The sequence below is a fragment of the Cystoisospora suis genome (assembly GCF_002600585.1).
Source record: "Cystoisospora suis strain Wien I chromosome Unknown contig_3398, whole genome shotgun sequence".
Lineage (NCBI taxonomy): Eukaryota > Apicomplexa > Conoidasida > Eucoccidiorida > Sarcocystidae > Cystoisospora > Cystoisospora suis.
In genome coordinates, this window is record NW_027156193.1 from 4,085 (window position 1) to 24,221 (window position 20,137).

Consider the following 20,137-nt stretch of genomic DNA (forward strand, 5'->3'; position numbering starts at 1 on the left):
GACAACGATTTCCGGGAAAGCAACGTCGCACCAGTGGAAGAAGACTTCCCTCTCTGCGCCGAAGCGCTCTTCATCCTGTCTTCGTCAGTACGAGAGGTAAAGGAAACGACTAAAGTTCAGAGACAAGAAGAAGGGACCACGGGCCGCATGTGCGTTTGTTTTCCCTAGAGGGAGGCAACGGGCAAACATTGAGTACTCCACGCAGGTGTCGCAGAAAAAAGACGCAGACGTCCTATCCAAACAGCTCTTTTACTCTTTCTTGTTGGATGAGTTACCCGTTCGGATCAACTTCTTCATTTTCTTGTTCACAGTCTTCAGCAAATCCGGACGATAAGCAGCAACCACCTTCAGCAACTTGGGAATCTCCTTCTTGCTCTTCGTAAACTTGCGGACCTGGGTGACCTTGCGGGGCTTCCTGAGACAGCAAATACCAACAGGGAACGGGGGAACAAACGGAAGTGAGACACTCTGCGGTACAAGCGCGCTCAAGAAGTAACGCCATCCAGATCGCTCTGAATTGCTGTATCAGGATGCTAGCTTGGACAGAAACTCAGGAAACGCCGAAACAGCTATCACGACAGAGCACCACTCGTGTAAATTGCCCCACCCGTGCTGCCACAGTTGTACCAAGAGCCTTGGGGAGGTAGTGAACACGAAAATATCGATACTTATCACTAGTGAGTGCACTACACCCTAACAGAGAAGGGGTGGAGCGACACCAACACATGCTCTCAAAAAAAAAATACCGTTGAGAACAACCTGGCAGAGCTACTGGAGGATCAGCGACCCTCGCCCAACAACGCCATCCGCAGTCGTTTGCTGTACACGCCTGAACTGGCATCAGCTACACCCGGTCCTCAATCTGGGCTCCCTCCTTGGACTTTCAAGTAGGCAAACCACGTCTAAAAAACAGCTGCTCCACAGAGACTGATATTGTAAGAAGGAAACCACCCCGAAAGCATGAATCCACCATATTTTTCCGTCATTCGGCTCGCATGCTGCCATACAACGTACCTCAGTTTCCGGCCACGCTTTTGCTTGGTGACTAGAGCGACACCACTGAAGTTCTCTCCAGTTCTGTTAAGTCCAAGAGGCTGATTGTGAGCAATCCCACTGAACTTGAGTGTGTTTTTGTTGGTCAAGTTCATCGGCTCCGCGGACAGCGTAATGCCGTTGAACTTGCGAATAAAGCAGTGGTTCCGTCGAACACACTGCCACAACAACTCAGACGACACCATCTTGATGAAGAAGCACGGACGGACCCCAAAAAAGATAACACGAAAAGCGGAGGCAAACAAAGGTTCTCAGAAAGGGGAACTCCACGCTTGCTCAGTGGGGTGACCAACGGGAGACATTCAACCAAAAACGCGAACCCAAGCGCAGGACAGTGTTTCTTTACAGTAGCGGTGGTCGCGATTTTTCCCGGCCCTGTCGTCGGCGGCTTCCCCCACACCACGCATGCACTTGCTCACGTTGTGAAGGACTTCTTTCCGTCCTCTCCTACAATCGAGGCGGGTGTGAATGAGATCTCAAGGACTCGGTTTTGCTACCGTAAGAGCTCACCAACCATAGAGCAGAACGACGGAGCAAGCTGTCAACGAAAGGAGACTAATCACAGCGATTCGAAGTTCAAAGGTACATTGATGACTACAATAGCCAATCAGCTGTTCCCGGATAGCGGCAATTCTATCGCCCCCGTCGAGCACGGTTCCCTCGTCCTGCTGTTGTTCCTTTTAGTACGTCTCTCAAATTCCCAGGGCCTTTAATGCGAGGGGGCGCCTTTTACATACTAAAGGAACGCCTGTGTCGCGCTACCGCTCTCTGTCTCTCTTCCATAAGTTACGCAGTGTGTTTGACCGTGCAATCGAGAGCGCACCACACATCCGATGTATCAGTCTCTCAAGAAAAAGGTCTCGGAAACAGGCTGCAGCAGGTAGCAAGACCCTTCCTGTTCTTTTCAAGCGAAACGACTCTTGAGGTGACGGATCTACAATTTTTTCTCGAAAAATATCTTATGCAGTACTCCCCTAGCAACAACCTCCCCGACAAATCTGTTATGTTTACAGTTCCGTGTCGACTCATAACTCAGCCCCTCCAGTTTATGTGTCTTCCGTTTCCCTGGGGTGTGGCTTAAGAGCACCGAGGAGTGCAGAGAGGATGGGAGAGGACAGAAATGGAGGAGATGCTTCTTAAGGCATTCTCCTCACCTGGTACTACCGCTTTCTCAGCGTTAGATACCTAGACAGGGTAGACTTTTTTCCACAGTCTATTTAACATGCACGTGAAATTCTTGAGTTCGTGAGAAGTGACAGACAGGCTAGGTTTGTAAGGGTATGGTATCTTCAGGAACGACAGTAAGTTTCTTACAAAGAGGACAGACACGCGGGTCAGCAGAGCGCCCACACACGCTCTTGCCCTCGGCATCCCAAAGCCAGGCGTAACTGCTACCATCCTAGCTCACGCCGCAAAGTCACACAGGGTACTTAGTACCGAGCCGTTCGGCCTTTCTAGGGAGCCGTCAGGTAGAGAGCGAAGATCCCTCTGGAATGAGCAAGTAGTACGCTCTGCCCCTCGCAGCCTTCTATCTAGATGAATCCCACTTATAGGGATTTCCTCTCAACGCGAAAGTTGATCATTACGTACCTAAGATCTTCTCACCTCCAAAGAGCAGACCGGATGGCAGGTGCAGCACACAAATGTAGAACGACAGAGGATACGAGAAAAGGCTCAAATCTTATCGACACGGAAAGTTCTTCCTTGTCCTCCCTCCACCTTGCATTGTATGACATGGAGGTTCCATTCTTAGAAGAGAAATAGACGTGAAACACATTGTACGCCTCAATCAGTAGTAGTACTAGTGCTTGTTGCGAACATCCGTCTCGGGTCTCTCCTTCACGAAGAAGAAGACTATACGGCGAAGCAACACCAGGGAAGAGAGAGGAAGAGGAAATGAAAGGAGATCAAAGTCACATGAAACGTCCAGACACTTCTGTCTCTACCCTCTCAATCGGAGTCTTCTACAAGAAGATATCTATTTTTAGAAAGAGATCTCCTATTCTTCCTCCCTTCTCGTTGGCCAAACATGTATAGGTGTATAGATATATAATAGAGATCTACATACAACTGTAGAGCCCCATCAGAATGAACTTCATAAAAGAGCAGAAAAGATTTCCTCCTCCCTCTTTCTCCTGCCGTCATCACCCCTCTAGAGCTGGGCCTCCCGGTCCCTCTTTGCTCAAGTCCATATGAATCGTCTATAGATTCATCGGAAAGAAACATCTTCTTTTCTTCTCCTCAATGATCTCAGATCTCCCTTAACAAGAGAAGTAGAAAGTCTTCTATAAAGATATATGTGTATACTCGGTAGGGGAATACAGTCCTTAGAAGATTTGATGCTATCATATATAATGCCAAGACCATTCACAGAGAGAGTTCATCTTTTTATCTGCAGGACATACCCCTAAGGGTCCCCCACCATACGCCTGCCCCTCATAACCCTCCACCACCCCACAGACATACAGGCTTTGACCCCCGAACCATTCATAAATTTTAAACCTACGCGTAAATATACACTGAGATAGGGAGATGTCTAGAGTACCTTTTGATGGATGTGACAGATGTTGTCTTGAGAGAGTTGATCGTAGATAGCTCTACATAGACATATATACATATATATATATATGTACGATCAACGTATATATATATATACATAAGACCAGATATCCACCGTGATGTCGTTGTTTATCCTGTGCCGGATGGGAGATTCCTACTCAGCCTCGTACTGTGACCTTTTCTTTGTTCTTCATGATATATATCTTCTATACCATTGTTGTCTTCTTCTTCTTCTTCATCGTAGAGGAAACTTTTCTTCTCCTTCTTTGCATCTAAAGAGAACAGACGTCCTCCTTCTCCACCAGGACCGGTTGTTGTGGGGACCATCATCTTCCCACTTCCGCCTTGTATCCCGTCATCTAGTTCATTCGCATCATCTGTAGATACAGTCAAATTTCGCATATTCAGTTTCTCCCAGCTCTTACTACCTCCCCCTCCCATCCTTGCGTTCTCTCCATCTCTCATTGTATCATGTCGAGTTTCTTCGTCAAGAATCTTCTCTCTTTTTCCTCCTCCTCCCCCTCCTCTCTGTACAAGCGTTTTTGTGGAGGTGGGTTGAGGCAAAGATAAGAATCTTTCTTGTCCTTCTTGGCCCTCTTGTTCTCCTCTTCTTCGATTCTCATCAATTCTATTGGATGGACGACTGTGACTGTTGGTGCCTTCCCTCCACATAGGAGTTTCATCTTCATCGCTATGAAGAACTTCGATCCTTTCTTCTTCTTCTCCATCATCGCTGACTACTTCTCTCGGACGAAGAGACATAGCTGTCTCTTCGAAAGAACAGGGAATAGAACGACAGACATTCTTCTCACTAGACTTAGCTTCACTATAGTGACTTTGGTTCACCATATCATATTCATTCTCATGAGAGATAGAGCAAGGAAGTGAGCGACACGTGTTACGATACTCGGGTGTCTCTCCTCGTTCGAGCTTCTTATCGCGACTTAAGAGACAGGCTACAACATCCCCTCTAGTATCTACGCATTTCTCACTCACTCCGTAGGTGACAGTTGAGACGTCCTCTTCTACAGGCTTAGGCCCATGTACGCTTGTGCCTTCACAAGACATGTACATTGTCTTCCGATCAGTCTCTCTCTCATGAAGAGAGGTCGAGTTTCTTCTCTCTCCCCCTTCTCTGGTAGATCTTCTTGTCTCTTCAACCGACCCTATGGAACCCCTCCTACTCTGCTGTTCGAAAGAGGTTCTTTCTCCATTTTCTCTCTCTTCTTCATTCCCCACGTTGCGTGTCCTAGGAATGATTCTTGGTCTATAACGAGGAGTGTGACTATCTTCTATTTCTCTTTCTGACACGGTTCTCTCTCTCTCTTCTTTCTCATCTTTCTGTTTCTCTTCTTTTGCGATGTCTTCTTTATCGTCTCCCCTTTCTTCTCTTCTCTCTCTCCCTCCTAGCGTAGGTCGACGTAAAGAGATCTCCTCCGAATGAGCCGTCCCCGAAGCAGCGGCTGTAGCAGCCGCCGCAGCTACAGCTAGCTTTCCCGCTTGGAGACACTCGACAGTCTCTTCTCTTTGAGCGGCTCGTACAGCTCTGACGATAGAGGCGGCGGCAATAGCTGCAGTTGTCTGGGTAATACTAGCTGCAGGTGGGAGAGAATGCGAAGAAGAATCTACCAACATTGTAGAAGTCTCCATTTCGTGAAGATGCACATGACTCTGTCTACTCCCTTCAGGTTCTGCGAGGTCTTTCATCCTCGGGTGAAGAGAAGATGAACTTTTCGACTGAAGACTGTCACGGTCGTTCAACAGAGTTTTATCTTGTTCTTCTTTCTTGTCGTTGGAATGAGGGAGTTTGAGGTGCTGCGTACCATTCTTTCCTTCTTCCGCTTCTATTTCACGATGTCGTTTCTCTTCTTCTTCTACTCTCCTCGATGACGCCTGTGAAGCCGTAAGATTCATCTTAAGATCATTCTTCGGCAATCTATTTGTATGATCGATCTCTTTAGACATATCAACGAAGAAACACTTCTCTTCTTGTATAGAGTAATACATAGTATCGCCTCTCTTTCTTCCTTCGACACGAGACGGGGAGGCCAAGGAAGTTTCGACCGGAGATGAATAGAGCTCTTCTTCTTCCTCCTCTTCGCGTTCGATGAGTGAAAGAGATTCTCTTTCTCCTTCTCCTCTTTCGTCTTCTTCTCTTCTTCGATGTTCTCTCCCCCCCCTATGGGGACGTCGTCGACTCCTGTCTCCTCCTCCTCCTACAAGAGCCGTCGGAGACGGCATGGTGGTTGAGATATCTACAGATGCCGCGTCAAGAAATCTTCCTTTGACGATCCATCCATTCTCCTCTTCCCCTTCCCCTTCTTTTTCATCCTTTCTCTTTGAATCTTTTTCTTCTTGTCTTCTTATATGAAGAGTAGTCATTAGGTCTTCGTCAACATCGACCGTATAATGAATGGCCCCTAGCCGTGAGACACGATCATAAGATGAAGTCTGACTAATTAGATTAAAGTCTCCTTCTTGATGCTGCATCTCTCCATCGACCTGTCGACTTCTTCTCTCATTCTTTTCTTCCTCTTTCTCTCTTCCTTCTCCTCCCGATACAGGAAGAGAAGTTGACGAAGGAAAAGGCTCTTCAATAGGTAGACATGCACTATGGTGCTCCGTCTGACTAAAGTATTCTGATAAAGTACCATGCTTTGAGACATCCGAAGAAGATTGCGAAATAAGAGGATGAGGAATAGGAGGCAAAGACGTCGGTATGAGATGAGGAGGAGAGTCAGAAGAAATCGGGAAGGCTGTGGGCTGCTGCTCCTGCTGCTGACAAGGGGCAAGAGTCTTTTGAGAGATAGAAGAATCCAAGTTATTTTCACTAGAGACAAAAGAAAGACTAGGGACATTTGGACAGGTTTCTCCTTCATGAAAAGGTGCATTCGAGACTTCGTGATGGACATGAGAAGGTGCAGGAGGAGGTTGACTTTTGGGTGGTGTAGTAAGAGTAATTCTAGGAGAAAAGAAAGGCGAGTCGTCTTCTTCTTCTTCATTCTGTTCCAGAAGCACTATTTCTTCTACAAGTTCAGGACTCCCTTCTCTTCGACCCCCCCGTGATCGAGATTTCAATAAGTCCGATTCTAAAACTCTTTCTCCCTCTACGTTCCGAACAGGAGTTGCTCTCTTCTTATCTTCTGGTATACGTGGTGTACATACACCTGGAACTACGACTTCACTCTTGTCCCCATCTAGGGAGAAAGATATCAGAAGAAGATCATCGCATTTCCTTGGGCAATCTCCTTGTTCTCCCCTTTGACTACAACACTCCTTCTTCTCGATTTCTTCTCCACCATCATCGCTGAGATTCTCTTCTTTCTCTGGTTTGACCTGCTTCTTCTTCTTGCTCTTGTCCTCTTCTATCAAGACCTCTGCAACTTGGTCCCTTTCATCCATAGCACCATGCCTTGAAGGAGGAGAGATAGGGAAGGAGACATAGAATTGCTGCTGCGGCTCCGGTGTAGAGGTAAGTGGGTTTTCTTTGTTTGAAGAGATCTCTCCATGTGTTTCCTTCCTTCTCTCTTTCTCCCCATTCTTTTCTTTTTTCTTAGTCTCTAGGGTTGTCCTGCTGCGCGCGAGAGCCTCATGATTCACATCATCTTGATCAAAGGGATGATGTGGATGGGGAGGAGTTAAAGGGCGTCTTTGGAGAGGTAGGGAACTTCTCTGGGGTTCCCATAACATCTCGATTTTTCTTCCTTTTCTTCCATCGGATGAAGAAACACTTCCTCTTCTCTCTTTCGCTTCTTCTTCTTGTTTACCTGCTTCTCGTCTTTCTTTCTCATCTGCACGACTCATCTGAGACCTTCCTTCATCTTCAAGAGAGGTGTTTAAGAGATCTCTTGACTGTGTCATCGCACACGCCTGTTCTCCTTTGACTTCTTCTCCTTCTCTATCATAGGGTGTAAAGCTCTTAGACGTTCTTTCACCAGAAGGAGGTAGAGACAGATCCATAGCTATCGGGTGTCTCTCAGATGTGTTGAGAAGAGGAAGACATTCGCCTTTAGTAGGGTCGATAGATAACTGAGGAGTGGACAAAATCTCTTCATAGAAAGCATGAATAGAGCTAGGAAAGGCTGAAGGAGAAGAACCTCGACGAGATAGGGGAGACAAACACCTTGACACTCTTCCTCGTCGCGATCGAGGAGGAGATAAACTTCTTGAAGGCTCCATGATCGGCTCTAAAGGATACGACGATGATATGCTCTCTTCCACCTTCTCATCTTCTTCTTCCTCCTTTCCAAAGAGACTCCTTCTCTCCTTAGAAACTTCATGAGGCACTTCCCTGTTACGCTCGCTTTCCTTCTCTTTCGTTGGTAGACAGTTCTCCTCCTTCCTTGTCATCTTCTCTTTTCCTTGTGTGATCTTTTCTTCATTCTCAATCTCTCTCCTCTCTCTTCGTTCTGGAGCTCCTCTTTCTGCCTCTACGACCTCCAGGTGTTCTTCTTCTTGTTCTCTTCTCTTCTGACGTAGACTTGATCTTTCCGCGGTCTTTTCATCCCCTCGCCCCGAGCCGGTTGAAGGCTTCATGGCATGCCTCCACATAGAGGAAGAAGGAAGAGGAGGAAGTCCTTTGGAAGTTATATCGATCATCTTCTCTCTTTCCTCAAGATAAACAGAGATCGTACTTAACTCGAATTCTCTCTTTTCTCCTTGCTCGGGCGCATCCATCAGGCGGTTCTTCTCATCGCCTTCCTTCCTCTCCTTCATCTTTCGTGGAAGTCTTTCCGACGGCTGGACGTCTAACAAGAGAAGACCTTCGGCATTTCCTTGATTTGCTCCTCCTCCTCCTCCAGATACTTTACTTTGTGTAGAGCTATTATGACTATGAAGAGTTACACTATTACTTCGGCTACTACCGTTACTGCTGCTTATATGCTTACTCGGGAGGGCGTTAGAAACGACAGGTGTAGGGGAAGATATCCCTGTTTCCCCTCCTTTTCTTTCTCCGAGATTTAGAGCCATATCGTCTTTTCTTTCGATGAGAGAAGAATTGCGAGCTTCGACCATTGAAGAAGAAAGCGCTGGAAGAGAAGGTGATGGAGAAGGAGACAAAGATGGGGGGGTCTGAAGATCTCTAGATGAAAGAGGAAAAGACAGCCGAGGACATTCTTGATAAGGATCGTCTTCTTCTTGAGAGGTTTTTCTTGACGATAACTTCTTGAAGCGACCCGAAGAAGAAGAAGATGGAGGTTGTAAAGCAGTAGGATAAGAATAGCTCGGTTCGCCGCCTCTTGATCGAGGTCGGGGCTCCGGGAGAATTTCTCCGCTTCGGCTTAAGCTTGTCATCGTACTAAGATGCGAGGGATACGCAGACTGATAGGAGATCACTGTAGAGCTGATGCCTTTTGTCTGCTTTCCTTGAGATTTCTCATTACAAGACATAGGATCTTCTTGGCGATCTTTATGAGAGAAGGAACGGGTTGTCGAAGCCGGGAAACGGCTCTTCTCGAAAAGAAAAGACTGGCAAGCTTTCGAAGTGTTCGTGGTGGTATGATGCACCGGAGATGGACGATATGAGGAAGAAGAAGAAGAAATTCGGGTAAGTCTCTGATAAGAAGAAGAAGAGGGAATGCTATTGGCATTTACTAAAGAAGGACGAGATACTAAAGGAACAACAGGAGGAATAGAGGGTGTCATCCCCACGTCTCCTGAGAGATTTGGGTGAGGTATCGAAGTCTGTGTTGGACTGAGGAGTTTCTTTTTGTGTCTTTCTCTCTCTATCAGAACAGATGAAAAAGAAGAAGACATTGAAGGTCTCAGGGAAAACAGACCGTCTTCTTGGCCTTCTCCTCCTCCTCCTCCTGCTTGTTCTTTTCCTTCTGCTTCTTCCTCCGGACTCCTATTACATGGTGAGGGTTCTGTGAGATAGTGGTTCTTTACAAGCCGAGGGGGAGAAGAAGGAGCAGGAGAAGGCAGACACGGATTGTATGCAATGCCGGCTCCACCTAGATTTCCTCCTGAAGAGGTTTTATTGATGTTGCTTGATATGCTAGGACGAGGAAGAAAAGGAGGAGAATTCTCGTCTCCGGGTGTATGTACACGTGATATGACTCCTCCTCTTTCTCCCATCTGTCTCCTTTGGAGAGAAGCCATTCTTTCCTCGGTACCACTACTACTACTCCTACTCGACGCAGTTCCTCGTGACGAATCGAGTACGGAAGAGGAGATTTTCTTCTCTTCAAGAGAAGATGGTTGGACTCGCGAACAAGACGACGACGAATCCAGGCGATCAGAGGCTCCCATTCGGCGGGAGCCTCGAGGATTAGGAAGAAACCGAGCTGCTGTTGACGGATCTTGAAGTAGCCGACTTGTAGAGGGGATAAGAAGGGATGACGATGAACAAGCATCGAGATCTCCTTGTTCTATTCCACTTTCTTCTCCTCTTCCTTTTCCGTGTGTTGTAAGGAAGAAATCCCCCTCTAACGAGGTTCTTCTCTTCCATGAAGAATCGATACCGCCACCTTCTTCTTCTTCCTCTTCGCGACAGTCACCTCCTCCGTCTCCTCTTCCTGCTTTTCTTCTGTGGTCTTGTCCCTCACGTGCTGCCGAGATCATCCTTTCTTTCTCTTGGTGAAAGGAAGGAAAAGAGGAGAAATATCCTTCTCTTTCTTCCTCTTCTTCTCCTCCTTTTGAAGCCCTCCTACTACTATGCCTACTACTCTGGTGATGCCCGTCTCTTCCCCGTTCTTCTCCTGTTTCACATATCAAAGAATCTGAAGGCGGAGGAGGAGAAGAAGAAGGCGCCGCCGCCGCCGATGAGAGGGCTGGTCGCTGTTGGGTGTGAGGAGAAGCATGATAGGTATTGCTCGTGTATGGATGGCGTTGGAGAGGTTGACTCGTCGTGAAGAAGTCATCTGAGAGACCTCCAACTCCTAGGCCGCTCACACCTCGTAAGATATCAAAGGGAGCAGGGGGAGCTGTGGTTGTGGTAAGAGTCGAGATCCCCCTCGATTCATGTGTCTTTGAGGGGTAACCCATATCTTCATCGTCTTTCTTGATCGTCTTCTCGGCTTCTACTAAGAGACCCACTTCTTCTTCTTTCTTCTCTGTCTTCTCGAGACTTTGAACCATCTGCTGATAGTCAAAAGATTTCTGTGTAATGACGGAGGATGCTCTTCCCTCTTCATTCAGAAGAAAGTGTCTCCTGTTGGGGCTGGATTGCAGGGGTGTTAACTCATGATCTCTCTCTCTTTCACGGTCAAGATGAGAGAGATGACGATGATCTTCTCTATCTAAGAAAGCATACCTATGATGAGGATCAGGAGAAAAGTCCTTTCCTCTTTCACAGGAAGGTGGTAATCCTCCTCTTTCTTGCTGTTCTGCTGTCTGCTCTTCATAACTTCGAGATACGTCTACAGGGTGTTTCTCTGATAGTCGCATGGCAGTGTCTTGTGTGGGGTGAAGGAGAGGTTCGTCTTCTCTTCTCGCACCTCTTGTTAGGCCGTTGTGTTCTTCACGAGGAGGATGAGATGATGGATGGGGAATCGATTCTTCTTCTTCTCCTCCTTCTCTAGTCTCATGGTGTTCATGAGGAGGAACAAGTTGCTTTCGTCTATGCTGTCTCAACGGTGGATGAGGAGCTGGAGAAGACAAAAGAGGAAGAGAAGGAGGAGCAAGACCCGAAGAAGGGGATGGCCGATGAAGATTGACTCTCTGTTGCTCTTGGTGAGAATCGTTAGCAACAACCACACAAGAGACACGCGAAGAGGAAGATGAAGAGATTCTTGCTGTAGAAGAAGAAGAACAAGAAGGGAGAGGAGGAGCGAAGGGGGTGTGCTGATGAGAAGGATGAGGAAGAGGCTTGAGAGTCTTTTCACAATCCATCGATTCCCCTTGCCATTCGGTCTCTCCTCTTAAGTTCTGTAGAGAAGATGCCCAAGTTCGTACAGGAGGAGGTAAGGACATACTGCCTCGGAAAACGTCTGTATTCATACCCGCCCTAGGCAATAGAGTCCTACGAGCAGAAGAAACATCTATCCCTCCTCGCTGGTCGAGAGAAGAACTTATCTTAGGGAAATCAGACTCCCTGCCTTCTTCTCCTTCTCTTCCTCGTGGAAGAGAGGACTGGAGACCTGTCTCTCTGGTCATACTGTGGCCGCGATAACGGGGGGGGAGAGGAGGTTGAGGATCTCTTGAAGAGAGCTCATTGCGAAGACCATAGAAAGGTCGAAGTGTCTCTTCTAAAGAGAAAACGCCTGAAGAACGTTGACTGGCATTTATACTCATTCCACGACTTCTTCTTTCTTCTTCTTCGTCTATAAGTCTTCTTCTTGTGCTTAGGCCTTCCACTGTATGGTTCCCTGGGTGATGGGGGTTGATGCCTCTCGTTTCTCCGTAGAACTCGCGGCTAGTTGAAGAAGACATAGGATCGATTCCTCCTCGTAAGGGGTTTGTCTCTCTTTCTCTCGATTCTCCGCTTTCATTCTCTTGCAGCAGGTGGGTTTGATACTGACGCTGTAAGAGAAGCTGTTGTCTTAGCTGAAGAGGAGGGGGATAGACGTCGGGGGGGGGTCTCGGTATGGTATTGCAATAGAAATCGCATGGGAGCTGTCCATCTTCTTCTACCTGCTGTGGATAGTGTTGAGAAGAAGAAGAAGATGGATCGCCTTGCTGTAAGAGAAAGCCTGAATGACACGAAGTGGGTGATATAGGCTGAGGTAGTCTCTCTCCTTCTCCAGGTCGTACTAAGGGGGCGATAGCTAAACGTAGACCTTCATCTTCCCGTTGTCTTTGCTCAAGAGAAACACTGAAAGAAGATGAAGAGGAAATCTGTCTTCCATCCTTCTCAAAGGGAGGAGAATAGACAGCGCTTTGATGTAGAGGAGGAGAAAAAGAAGAATTTTGCAGTCCTCCTCCCATACCATTTCCTGGTGTATATACACCTCCCGGTGGAAGAAGACCCGTCTTTCCTCCAGGATGTCCAGAGGAAGGAAGAAGAGGATGATGAAGAAGATGACTACTTCCTGTTTGGTTGGATAAAGGAAAATGAACCAAATTCTCTCCTTGTAAGACGTTACCACAAGAAGATACAGGCCGAGAAATTAAGGAATACGATCGCGTTCTTCTTCTTGTATTTTCCTCTTCTATGAGTTGCTCCTGTTCGAACCTTCGCCTGTCTTCTTCATTTCGATTCAACCCCTGTATCTTTTCCTCCATTTGTCTCTGCATCTCTTCTTCAGAGGTGGTGCCCCTTCCTTGCAAGATTCGCTGACCCTCTCCCATGTCTCCGTCTCCTCCCTCTGCCTGTAGTGGCGGTTGCGAGGGTGACGAAGCAGCATGAGAAGCTGTAGGATATCTCCGTACATACAGCAAAGGCAATCCGGAAAGATCTGAAGTGCCTAGAGGAAGATTCTCAAAGAGTCTTCTGTGCTTGGCTTCGTAGCTCACTTCGGCTACCACCTGACCTCCCGGAGGTAACGGTAAAGGATAGGATGAAGAAGATGGGGAAGAGGAGGAGGCTGAAGCAGTAGAAGAATGAGAAGGATCATATGTCGTGTAGGGTGGTAGAGGGACTTCTTCTCTCCCTGAGATACTTTCAGTATGTACATCCCCCATTCTTTGATGACTGCTACTACTTGATGCCGGTTCGTGTAATCTTCCTGTTGGAAGTAGAGAGAGAGAAGAAGCAGAAGAGAGAAGATGACGTGGTGGAACAGAGACCACCCTATCCATTGAAGGAGAACAAGAAGATGAAGAGACCGGCACTTCACATGTCTGCTGAGGAAACGTAGAAGTAGCAGTAGAAGAAGAGGAAGAATATCTTCTCGAATCATCAGCCCCACTTCCTTCATGGGTTTCATTCCCCACCCCTGCAGCTGTAGTTAGATTAGGTTGAAGAAGACCTCCTGGTGCTCCTGCTGGATGATGACGGAGTGAAGATAGAGAAGGAGAAAGATGAGAAGAAGAAGAAGATTGAGATACTTCATAGTTTGTCGGTTGACTTGTACGGACCAGCCTGGCAGATGAGCCCCCTCTAGGGAGACTACTACAAGGTAGAGGTTGGGAAGGGAGACAAGAAATAGAAGAATAAGGAGGAATAGAAGAAGAGGAAGAGACACTCGAAGCTCCTCTTGGTCTCGACGGAAATGGTTGCTGGGGCGGCGAAGGATAAAGAGACGGACAGCCCATTCCCCCAGAGGTTGGCATTCTTCCTCTCGATGGAGATGCCGTTGAACCCGCTGGATAAGGCAAAGGAAGAGAAGATGAAGAGGCCACACGACCTCCTAGAGACGGAGCATAAGAAGATTTCTCTTGATAGAGAGAAGGACGGATGGAAGGAAGAGCTCCAGAAGAAGAAGCGTCAGCACGTTGATAAGAAGAAGACCCCATGCTCTGTGCTGAAGGATAACTACGGCCAGTATCATAGTAGACACTCTCCCCCATATGATGATGAGGGGGTTTAAGAGGGCCAGATGGATAAAGAAACGAAGAAGAAGAAGACGATGCAGAAGGAAGAAGAGAAGGATGAGAAAGACAAGGTTGCTGCTTTTGACGGTCTGTACTCGTACCTCCCTCATGAGTCACCTGACTAGTCGAAGGGTCTCCACCATTCGCCGTAGGGAGAAGAAAGTTTAGGGCATAAATGATAGCAGGAGGAGAAGAAGAAGAGGCTGGCTCATTCCTCGAGGGATACTGCTGGAGAAGACGTCGTCTTGCGGTTGTCTCGCCTTGTTGATCCGTTTCCTGGAGCTGTTGGGGATCGGAGGCAAGGAGACCTGACGGGTCTTGAGATGCATGAGGGAGAGACGGAGGTGAAGCATTTCGAGACGATGATGAAGAGAAGAAATGAGAACGGGGTTGAAGTGTATATACACCAGAGAGTGCTTGAGGGGGAGAAATCACAGAAACCTCAGCTGCTACTTCTACTCCTCCTTCCATTGCTGTCCTGGAGAAAAGAAAGAGATATGCGTGCCATGATACCTTGGAGAAAATTTGAGGGGCCTGTCTCTACTAAAGAAACGGATCAGTTGCTGCAGTCGTTGTGAAATACACAATTTTCTTCTCAAGGAGATGTGCTAATCTGATTTGCTTCAACGTTGGCTCTGACGCTCTTTACTATTAGCTGTAGAGAGAAGGCTATGCTCATCCGTTTCTTCTCCTTATATAAAGAGAGTGAGATCTAGATTTAGAGGGGAGAAGTGTATGTTGATGCTATCGAGGTAGATCACCCTCCAAAGATGCAAAGCATGTTGTTTTCAGGGGGTACGCAGGTGTACATACACTCCCATCTGTCCTCAAAGGAGGAAAAGACAGAGACAAGTCCTCTGATGAGCCCTTTCCTTGAAAGCTATACCGCGTATCGATAGTTCTACGTACGCCGTAAATATATATATATATATATGAATGTATATGCCTAACACTCAAGTGTATGTATGTGTATCTGATTCCCCAAGTGAGATGGGCTGCACAGGCATACAAGAAGATACTTCTGCACGGACGGTACGTACACCTAGTGTCACAGCAACTAGCTCGCACTCTCGCTATATATAAATGCATGTTTTAGACTGCTTAGCGGGGCCAGCAGTAACAGTGAAGGAGGAAAGCAGAAAAGAAAAGGGATATCTATATCAGAGGAGCTGGCTTCCTTCTTTACACTTACAGGAGGTAGTGAAGGTCGAATCACTAGCATAAGAAGATCAAATCTGTCCCCACAACTAGGCATACAACGAGTATATAGAATATTCGACAGAGTCTCGGTCCTTATCTCTACATGCATTCGGACTATGTACATGTATACCTTTCCCCTTTACATGCACGCATCTATATACATACCTTGTCGTGAGCCCGGAGTATCTATCACCTCCCTGTGGATTCGCCTGCATGCGAAGGCCACGAGGGTCCACTCCTTTCATCGAGACTGTGTCCCCTCCTACTGCAGAGGAGGGAGAAGAATACCCCACATGCTCTCCTGTATGATAAGAAGCTTGTTGCATGCAAGAACTACTACTACTATTCATGAGGCTAGTACTGTGGTGCCTCATCTCCCCTGTTATATCTCTTTCCTCTCCTGGCAAGGCTGTCGTGCACACCCCCCCCTCTTGACAGGGGCAGGTAGGGACGTTACAGCAGATTATACGATGGCGTATAATAGGGGGAGGATAAGGAAGCTTATCGAGAGGATGTAGAGGAACTCTCAATATACGACCATCCTCCGCCTCCACCAGACGAAGAAAGTTAATCCGGAAGAGACGCGAAGTTCCCCTGGAAAGAGAAAACAGCAAAAAGATAGGACAAGAAGGAGGGAAAGAAAGGAAGATGAAACGAGGAGAAAAGTAAAGAATCTCTCTCACTCTCTCCCTCTGTCTATATAGGGTGACGGTCAGAGACGGTTTGAGAGATTTAGTGCGATACGTTTGCGCAGGGGCGAAATATCTCTTCAGAAAGTAATCTCCTCTCCTCTGAAGAAAACTCTCTTTACATATACGTGCTCTACATAGACACACATGACTTATCGATATATACATGCTACTGATAGGTCTCCTTCGTACCCTTCATACCCAGGCAGCCCCCGCTAGACTCCCCCCCCGGCCTTACACACTCACCTCCTATCACTGTATAAACCAGCATATACAGAAAGAGAGAGATAGAGCTCCTTGGCTGGTGACGGACAAGAGAGGAAGCCACAAAGATCGCAAGATAGTGGTACTACCCTCCTCAGCAATACGCACAAGAGCAACTCTAACACTCTTTGCGTGTATAGCATTGTATGCATCTATGTATGAATAGGTATGTACGCTATATATGGATGTACATCTTTGCTGCGTCATCCCCGCGTAGAGTTATTCTACCATTCCTCCCTCACAATGAGTCTCCTTCTCTTTCTCTCTCTCTCTCTGAAGAATGGGCTTCACTATGGAGTCCTTTTTACCTAACGACGAGATTTGCGACCATCGCTTGGAAGTCTTCGAAGTTCGCAGTCCTTCTTTTTCCTTTCTTGCCAATAGCTGCGAGAGCATCCATTAGCGTCTCTGGGCATGCAGCCACACCTCCCTCTTGTGACAAAATGCAGAAGGAGAACAAGAAAAGAGAGGAAAGAAAGATATACATCACACGAAAAGAAAAGAGTAGAAAGGAACAGAGGAGAAGAGAAAGGAGAGAAAGATTCGCATCATAAGACGAAGAGAGGTTGATCAAGGAAGGGGTCTTGGACAAAGACAGCTTCCCATCAGAGAAAGCAAAGAAGACAGGTAGGGATGGAGGCTGAAGAAACGCTGCGGAAGTCAAGTCTAATGGACTCATCAAAGTGACTCTTCTTCAAGAGGAGAATGACCTATGCAAGAGATCTGTTTTGTTCAAGCATACAGCGAGCAACATTGACGAAGAATCTATCTTTGGAAGTCTCTCTCTCTCTAGATATACGTATGTACGCGTACGAGGACAGGGACGACCATGAAGATAGATATCTATATAAATGTATAGTTAAGGTCTGATCTTTCTCTTAGGGTGTGCCATGAGGCATAAGTCGCCGAAGCTTTTCATCACGTCTCTCCATTCGCAGACAACCAAACCTATATATTCATGTAAATATCTAGAGAGAGAGCCTTCATACATATATAGACGTAGCTATGTGAGCTGTCTTATATTTGTCTTGTGTGTCTTCTTTTCTTTGCAACATCCTTCTCATCCCTATCATAATCTTACGTGTGACAGCAGGGGTATGCCGTAGAGAATGTTTGAAGCCTTCCCAGTTCCATTCATTCCATACAATAATCTTGGATCCTCCTCCTCGTCCTCCTTCTCCAATAGAAGAGGAAGAAGTCTTGTTCTCCCCCCCTCCTTCTTCATCTTCTTCTTTCCCGATCTCTGCCTGAGAGGTATAGCCTCCTTCTCCTAATTCTTCACTTTTCTTTGCTTGAGTTCTCAGAGCATCTCCTCTCCCACTGGAGAACTCATGCAGATCAGAGAAATACAAGAATACCAAGCGTAATCTTAGTAGGCCAGCCACAGTCTGTAAGCTATGAGGTGTCTCTCCATCCATAAGAGCGACAAGCCTAGTGAACGTAACTAAATCAATACCACCCCCCCCTTCTCCTCCTTCTTCTTCTTCTCTTTCTCCACAACCGGGGACCCCTATGAAGACTCTCGCTAGTCTTCCATATTCAACATGCAGCTCGGTATTTATACCTGAAGTGGGAGAGCTACTACCAAAGCCACTTGTGTTCGCACCAGCCTTCATCATCCCGTCAGTAGAAGGGAGAAGAGAAGAAGAAGAAGAAATTTTCAAGAGACCATAAGGATAAGGCGTCGTTTGTAAAGATGCGTATGCTAGCCAGAAATCGTCTAAACCTCTTCCGTCAATTACTTCTTCTTTCCTCGAAAGGGCTGTCGGTATAGATCCAGAAGAATGAAAGATGCTTCCGTTCCCCGAGGATGATGAGCCTGTAATAGAGAGAAGAAGAGTACGAACTTCTCCAATCCGATGGAAAACGGCTGAGATATAATCTAAGATATCATCTGAATACTTCAGTTCCTTCCATAATTGAGAAATCTCCTCTTCACTTATATATAAAGCTCCATTCGAATCGGCACATGATCCCCACACTTCATGAGTCTTCACTCCGGGTGTATGTACACCTGGGACGGATGAGGAGACAACAACCATCCCTGAAGGGTGAGAGCTTCGATTAGGAGGCGGAACACCTGAATTCCTCGAGACAACACTTGGCGCGCCTTCTCTTGAAGAGCCTGTTGCTTCGGCTCCTTCTCCAGGTGGTCGTCTATCAGAGGAATGTTCCATGGAGTTGATCTGACAAGACGAAGAAGAAGAGGAGGAGAGTGAAGGTGATATAGCTGGAGGGAGCAAGGAGGAAGAAGAGAGAATGACCTGTGCGTTTTTCTTCGTCTCTGTGCTTTCCCCTTGTGTCAGAGGGACTTCATTCTCCTTTCCACAAGATGAAGATGAAAAGGAAGAAGCAACTTCGGAAGGAAGATAATAAGAAGACGAGAGTTGATACTGAGGAACTGAAGAGGTCGGAATCGATACAGAAGGTTGTGCTTGCTGATGAATCATGACTATCCGAGAAGACGAGGTAGCACATGTATATTCATTCCTATCATTCCTTGTACGTGCATGCATCCCCCCATATGGCCCTGCTATCTCATTGATAGATCTTTCATTGTCATATGAGAGATGTCTTGGTGGTCTATCCTCTCCCTCATTCTCTCTCTTCATACTCGTGTCTCCTGGCTGCACTATAGAAGAAGAAGAAAGATAAGGCCGCCCCATGCTCTGACAACCAGCCATACTGTGAGAATGACCTCCCTCACTTAAGCCTTTATCCTGACCATGTATACACAAAGACGAAGATGACGGAGAAGATCGCAATCCACTTGAGAGCTGTTGTCTCAAGATAGAGGAGGATGAAATTGCACCTGACGAAGAAGAACAAGATACACTAAGAGAAGATGTGTCTTCATGTGGCGATCTCTTTGAATTCTCTTCTTCGGGTAAGAGTTGGAGGTCTGTCCTCGCTTCTAAGTTTCTTCCTATATGTGATGGATAAGATTCGATAGGTGAAGAGAAATGTCCTAAAGGAGCTGGTCTTGTGACATATTCCACATGGGGATATTGTTGAGGTGAAGGAGAAGTTGCCATGATAGAAGAAGAAGAAGTCTGATGCTCTTCTTGCTGTTCCTCTAGGATGATAGGTCCTGTATCACTAGGAGGCGTTTTCAAGTGTCTACGCACTCGCGAACCAACAAAAGAATAGCTTTCTTCAGAAATGACTAAGGTATCTTTCCACGATTCTTCTTCTTCTTCTCTCTCCTCTTCTTCCTCTTCACCATCTTTTCTTCGGAGACACTCATGACGCCTTTTCTCTTGCAGATAAGACGTGCATACTAAAGGCGTGGGGGCACCAGATTGAAGTGAATGCGAGGTCCCCTGATTAGGATGACCTGAGAGAATAAAAGGACTTCTGTCTCTTCCTATCATCTCTCTATTCTTACAATGATCGCTATGATCATTCTGTCTTGGTATCTTCCCTTCATCGCTCTTCAATGACCCTTCTCCTTCTCCTATGGACTTGCCTTCTATATGACGGAGTTCTTCATGGAGATCTCCAAGTCTTCTCGAATGAGGAGGAGAGGCTAGTAAGCTACTTGGGAGATGGCTCATACCTGCAATGAAAGATGAGAATGCGGTCTGGCCACCATGGGGATGACCTTCCATCGTAGATGAAGAAGGTTTCTCTGCTATAGACTTTTCAGATCGTTGTCCCTCTCTTTCGTCGTGTGGATTTCTACGTGCCGATGAGACATTTCTCGTCTTCTCTTCTTCCTCATCTTCTTCGATCCATTCTGAGATTCTTGCGAGCGATCCAAAAGGGATAGGTGCAGCCGATTGCTGGCCTTGGCTTGGAGGAGAGGAAGAGCGTCGAGTTCTCCCTTGTGCCAGTTCTTCTTCTACAAGGATCGTATTCAAGAACGAGCGAAGAGAAGATGAAGAAGAAGATCTCTCTCGCTCCATAAGAGATGTCGTTGAGTGCATGAACTCTCCCACAGGATGAGACGGAGT

The 20,137-nt window shown here is 46.8% G+C and overlaps 3 protein-coding genes across 3 annotated transcripts; all 3 read right to left on the reverse strand.

Annotated features, from left to right (window-relative positions):
- Nucleotides 1-206: 206 nt before the first annotated feature.
- CSUI_006651 (60s ribosomal protein) lies at nt 207-1,395 on the reverse strand. The gene is made up of 2 exons (XM_068066805.1): nt 1,015-1,395; nt 207-415 (listed from the first exon to the last, which is right to left on the reverse strand). Exons 1-2 carry the CDS (start codon nt 1,236-1,238, stop codon nt 250-252), a joined length of 390 nt encoding a protein of 129 aa, XP_067921215.1. The 5' UTR covers nt 1,239-1,395; the 3' UTR covers nt 207-249.
- A 434-nt stretch (nt 1,396-1,829) lies between these two features.
- Nucleotides 1,830-14,712, reverse strand: CSUI_006652 (uncharacterized protein). The gene has a single exon (XM_068066806.1). The coding sequence runs from the start codon at nt 14,497-14,499 to the stop codon at nt 3,742-3,744; it is 10,758 nt and encodes a 3,585-aa protein (XP_067921216.1). The 5' UTR covers nt 14,500-14,712; the 3' UTR covers nt 1,830-3,741.
- Nucleotides 14,713-15,601: 889 nt separating this feature from the next.
- On the reverse strand, nt 15,602-19,968 carry CSUI_006653 (uncharacterized protein; the record flags this gene model as incomplete). The annotated part of the gene is made up of 3 exons (XM_068066807.1): nt 17,263-19,968; nt 16,490-16,613; nt 15,602-15,822 (listed from the first exon to the last, which is right to left on the reverse strand). Coding segments are annotated over exons 1-3 (2,874 nt in total), but the record flags the coding sequence as incomplete, so codon positions are not given.
- Nucleotides 19,969-20,137: the final 169 nt, after the last annotated feature.

Bases quoted from the DNA above. Each gene is read 5' to 3' on its own strand.
- CSUI_006651 (XM_068066805.1), bottom strand. From the start codon at position 1,238: ATGGTGTCGTCTGAGTTGTTGTGGCAGTGTGTTCGACGGAACCACTGC. The intron at 416-1,014 runs GTACGTTGTATG...TTGCTGTCTCAG, and splicing joins AAGCGTGGCCGGAAACTGAG to GAAGCCCCGCAAGGTCACCC.
- CSUI_006652 (XM_068066806.1), bottom strand. From the start codon at position 14,499: ATGGAAGGAGGAGTAGAAGTAGCAGCTGAGGTTTCTGTGATTTCTCCC.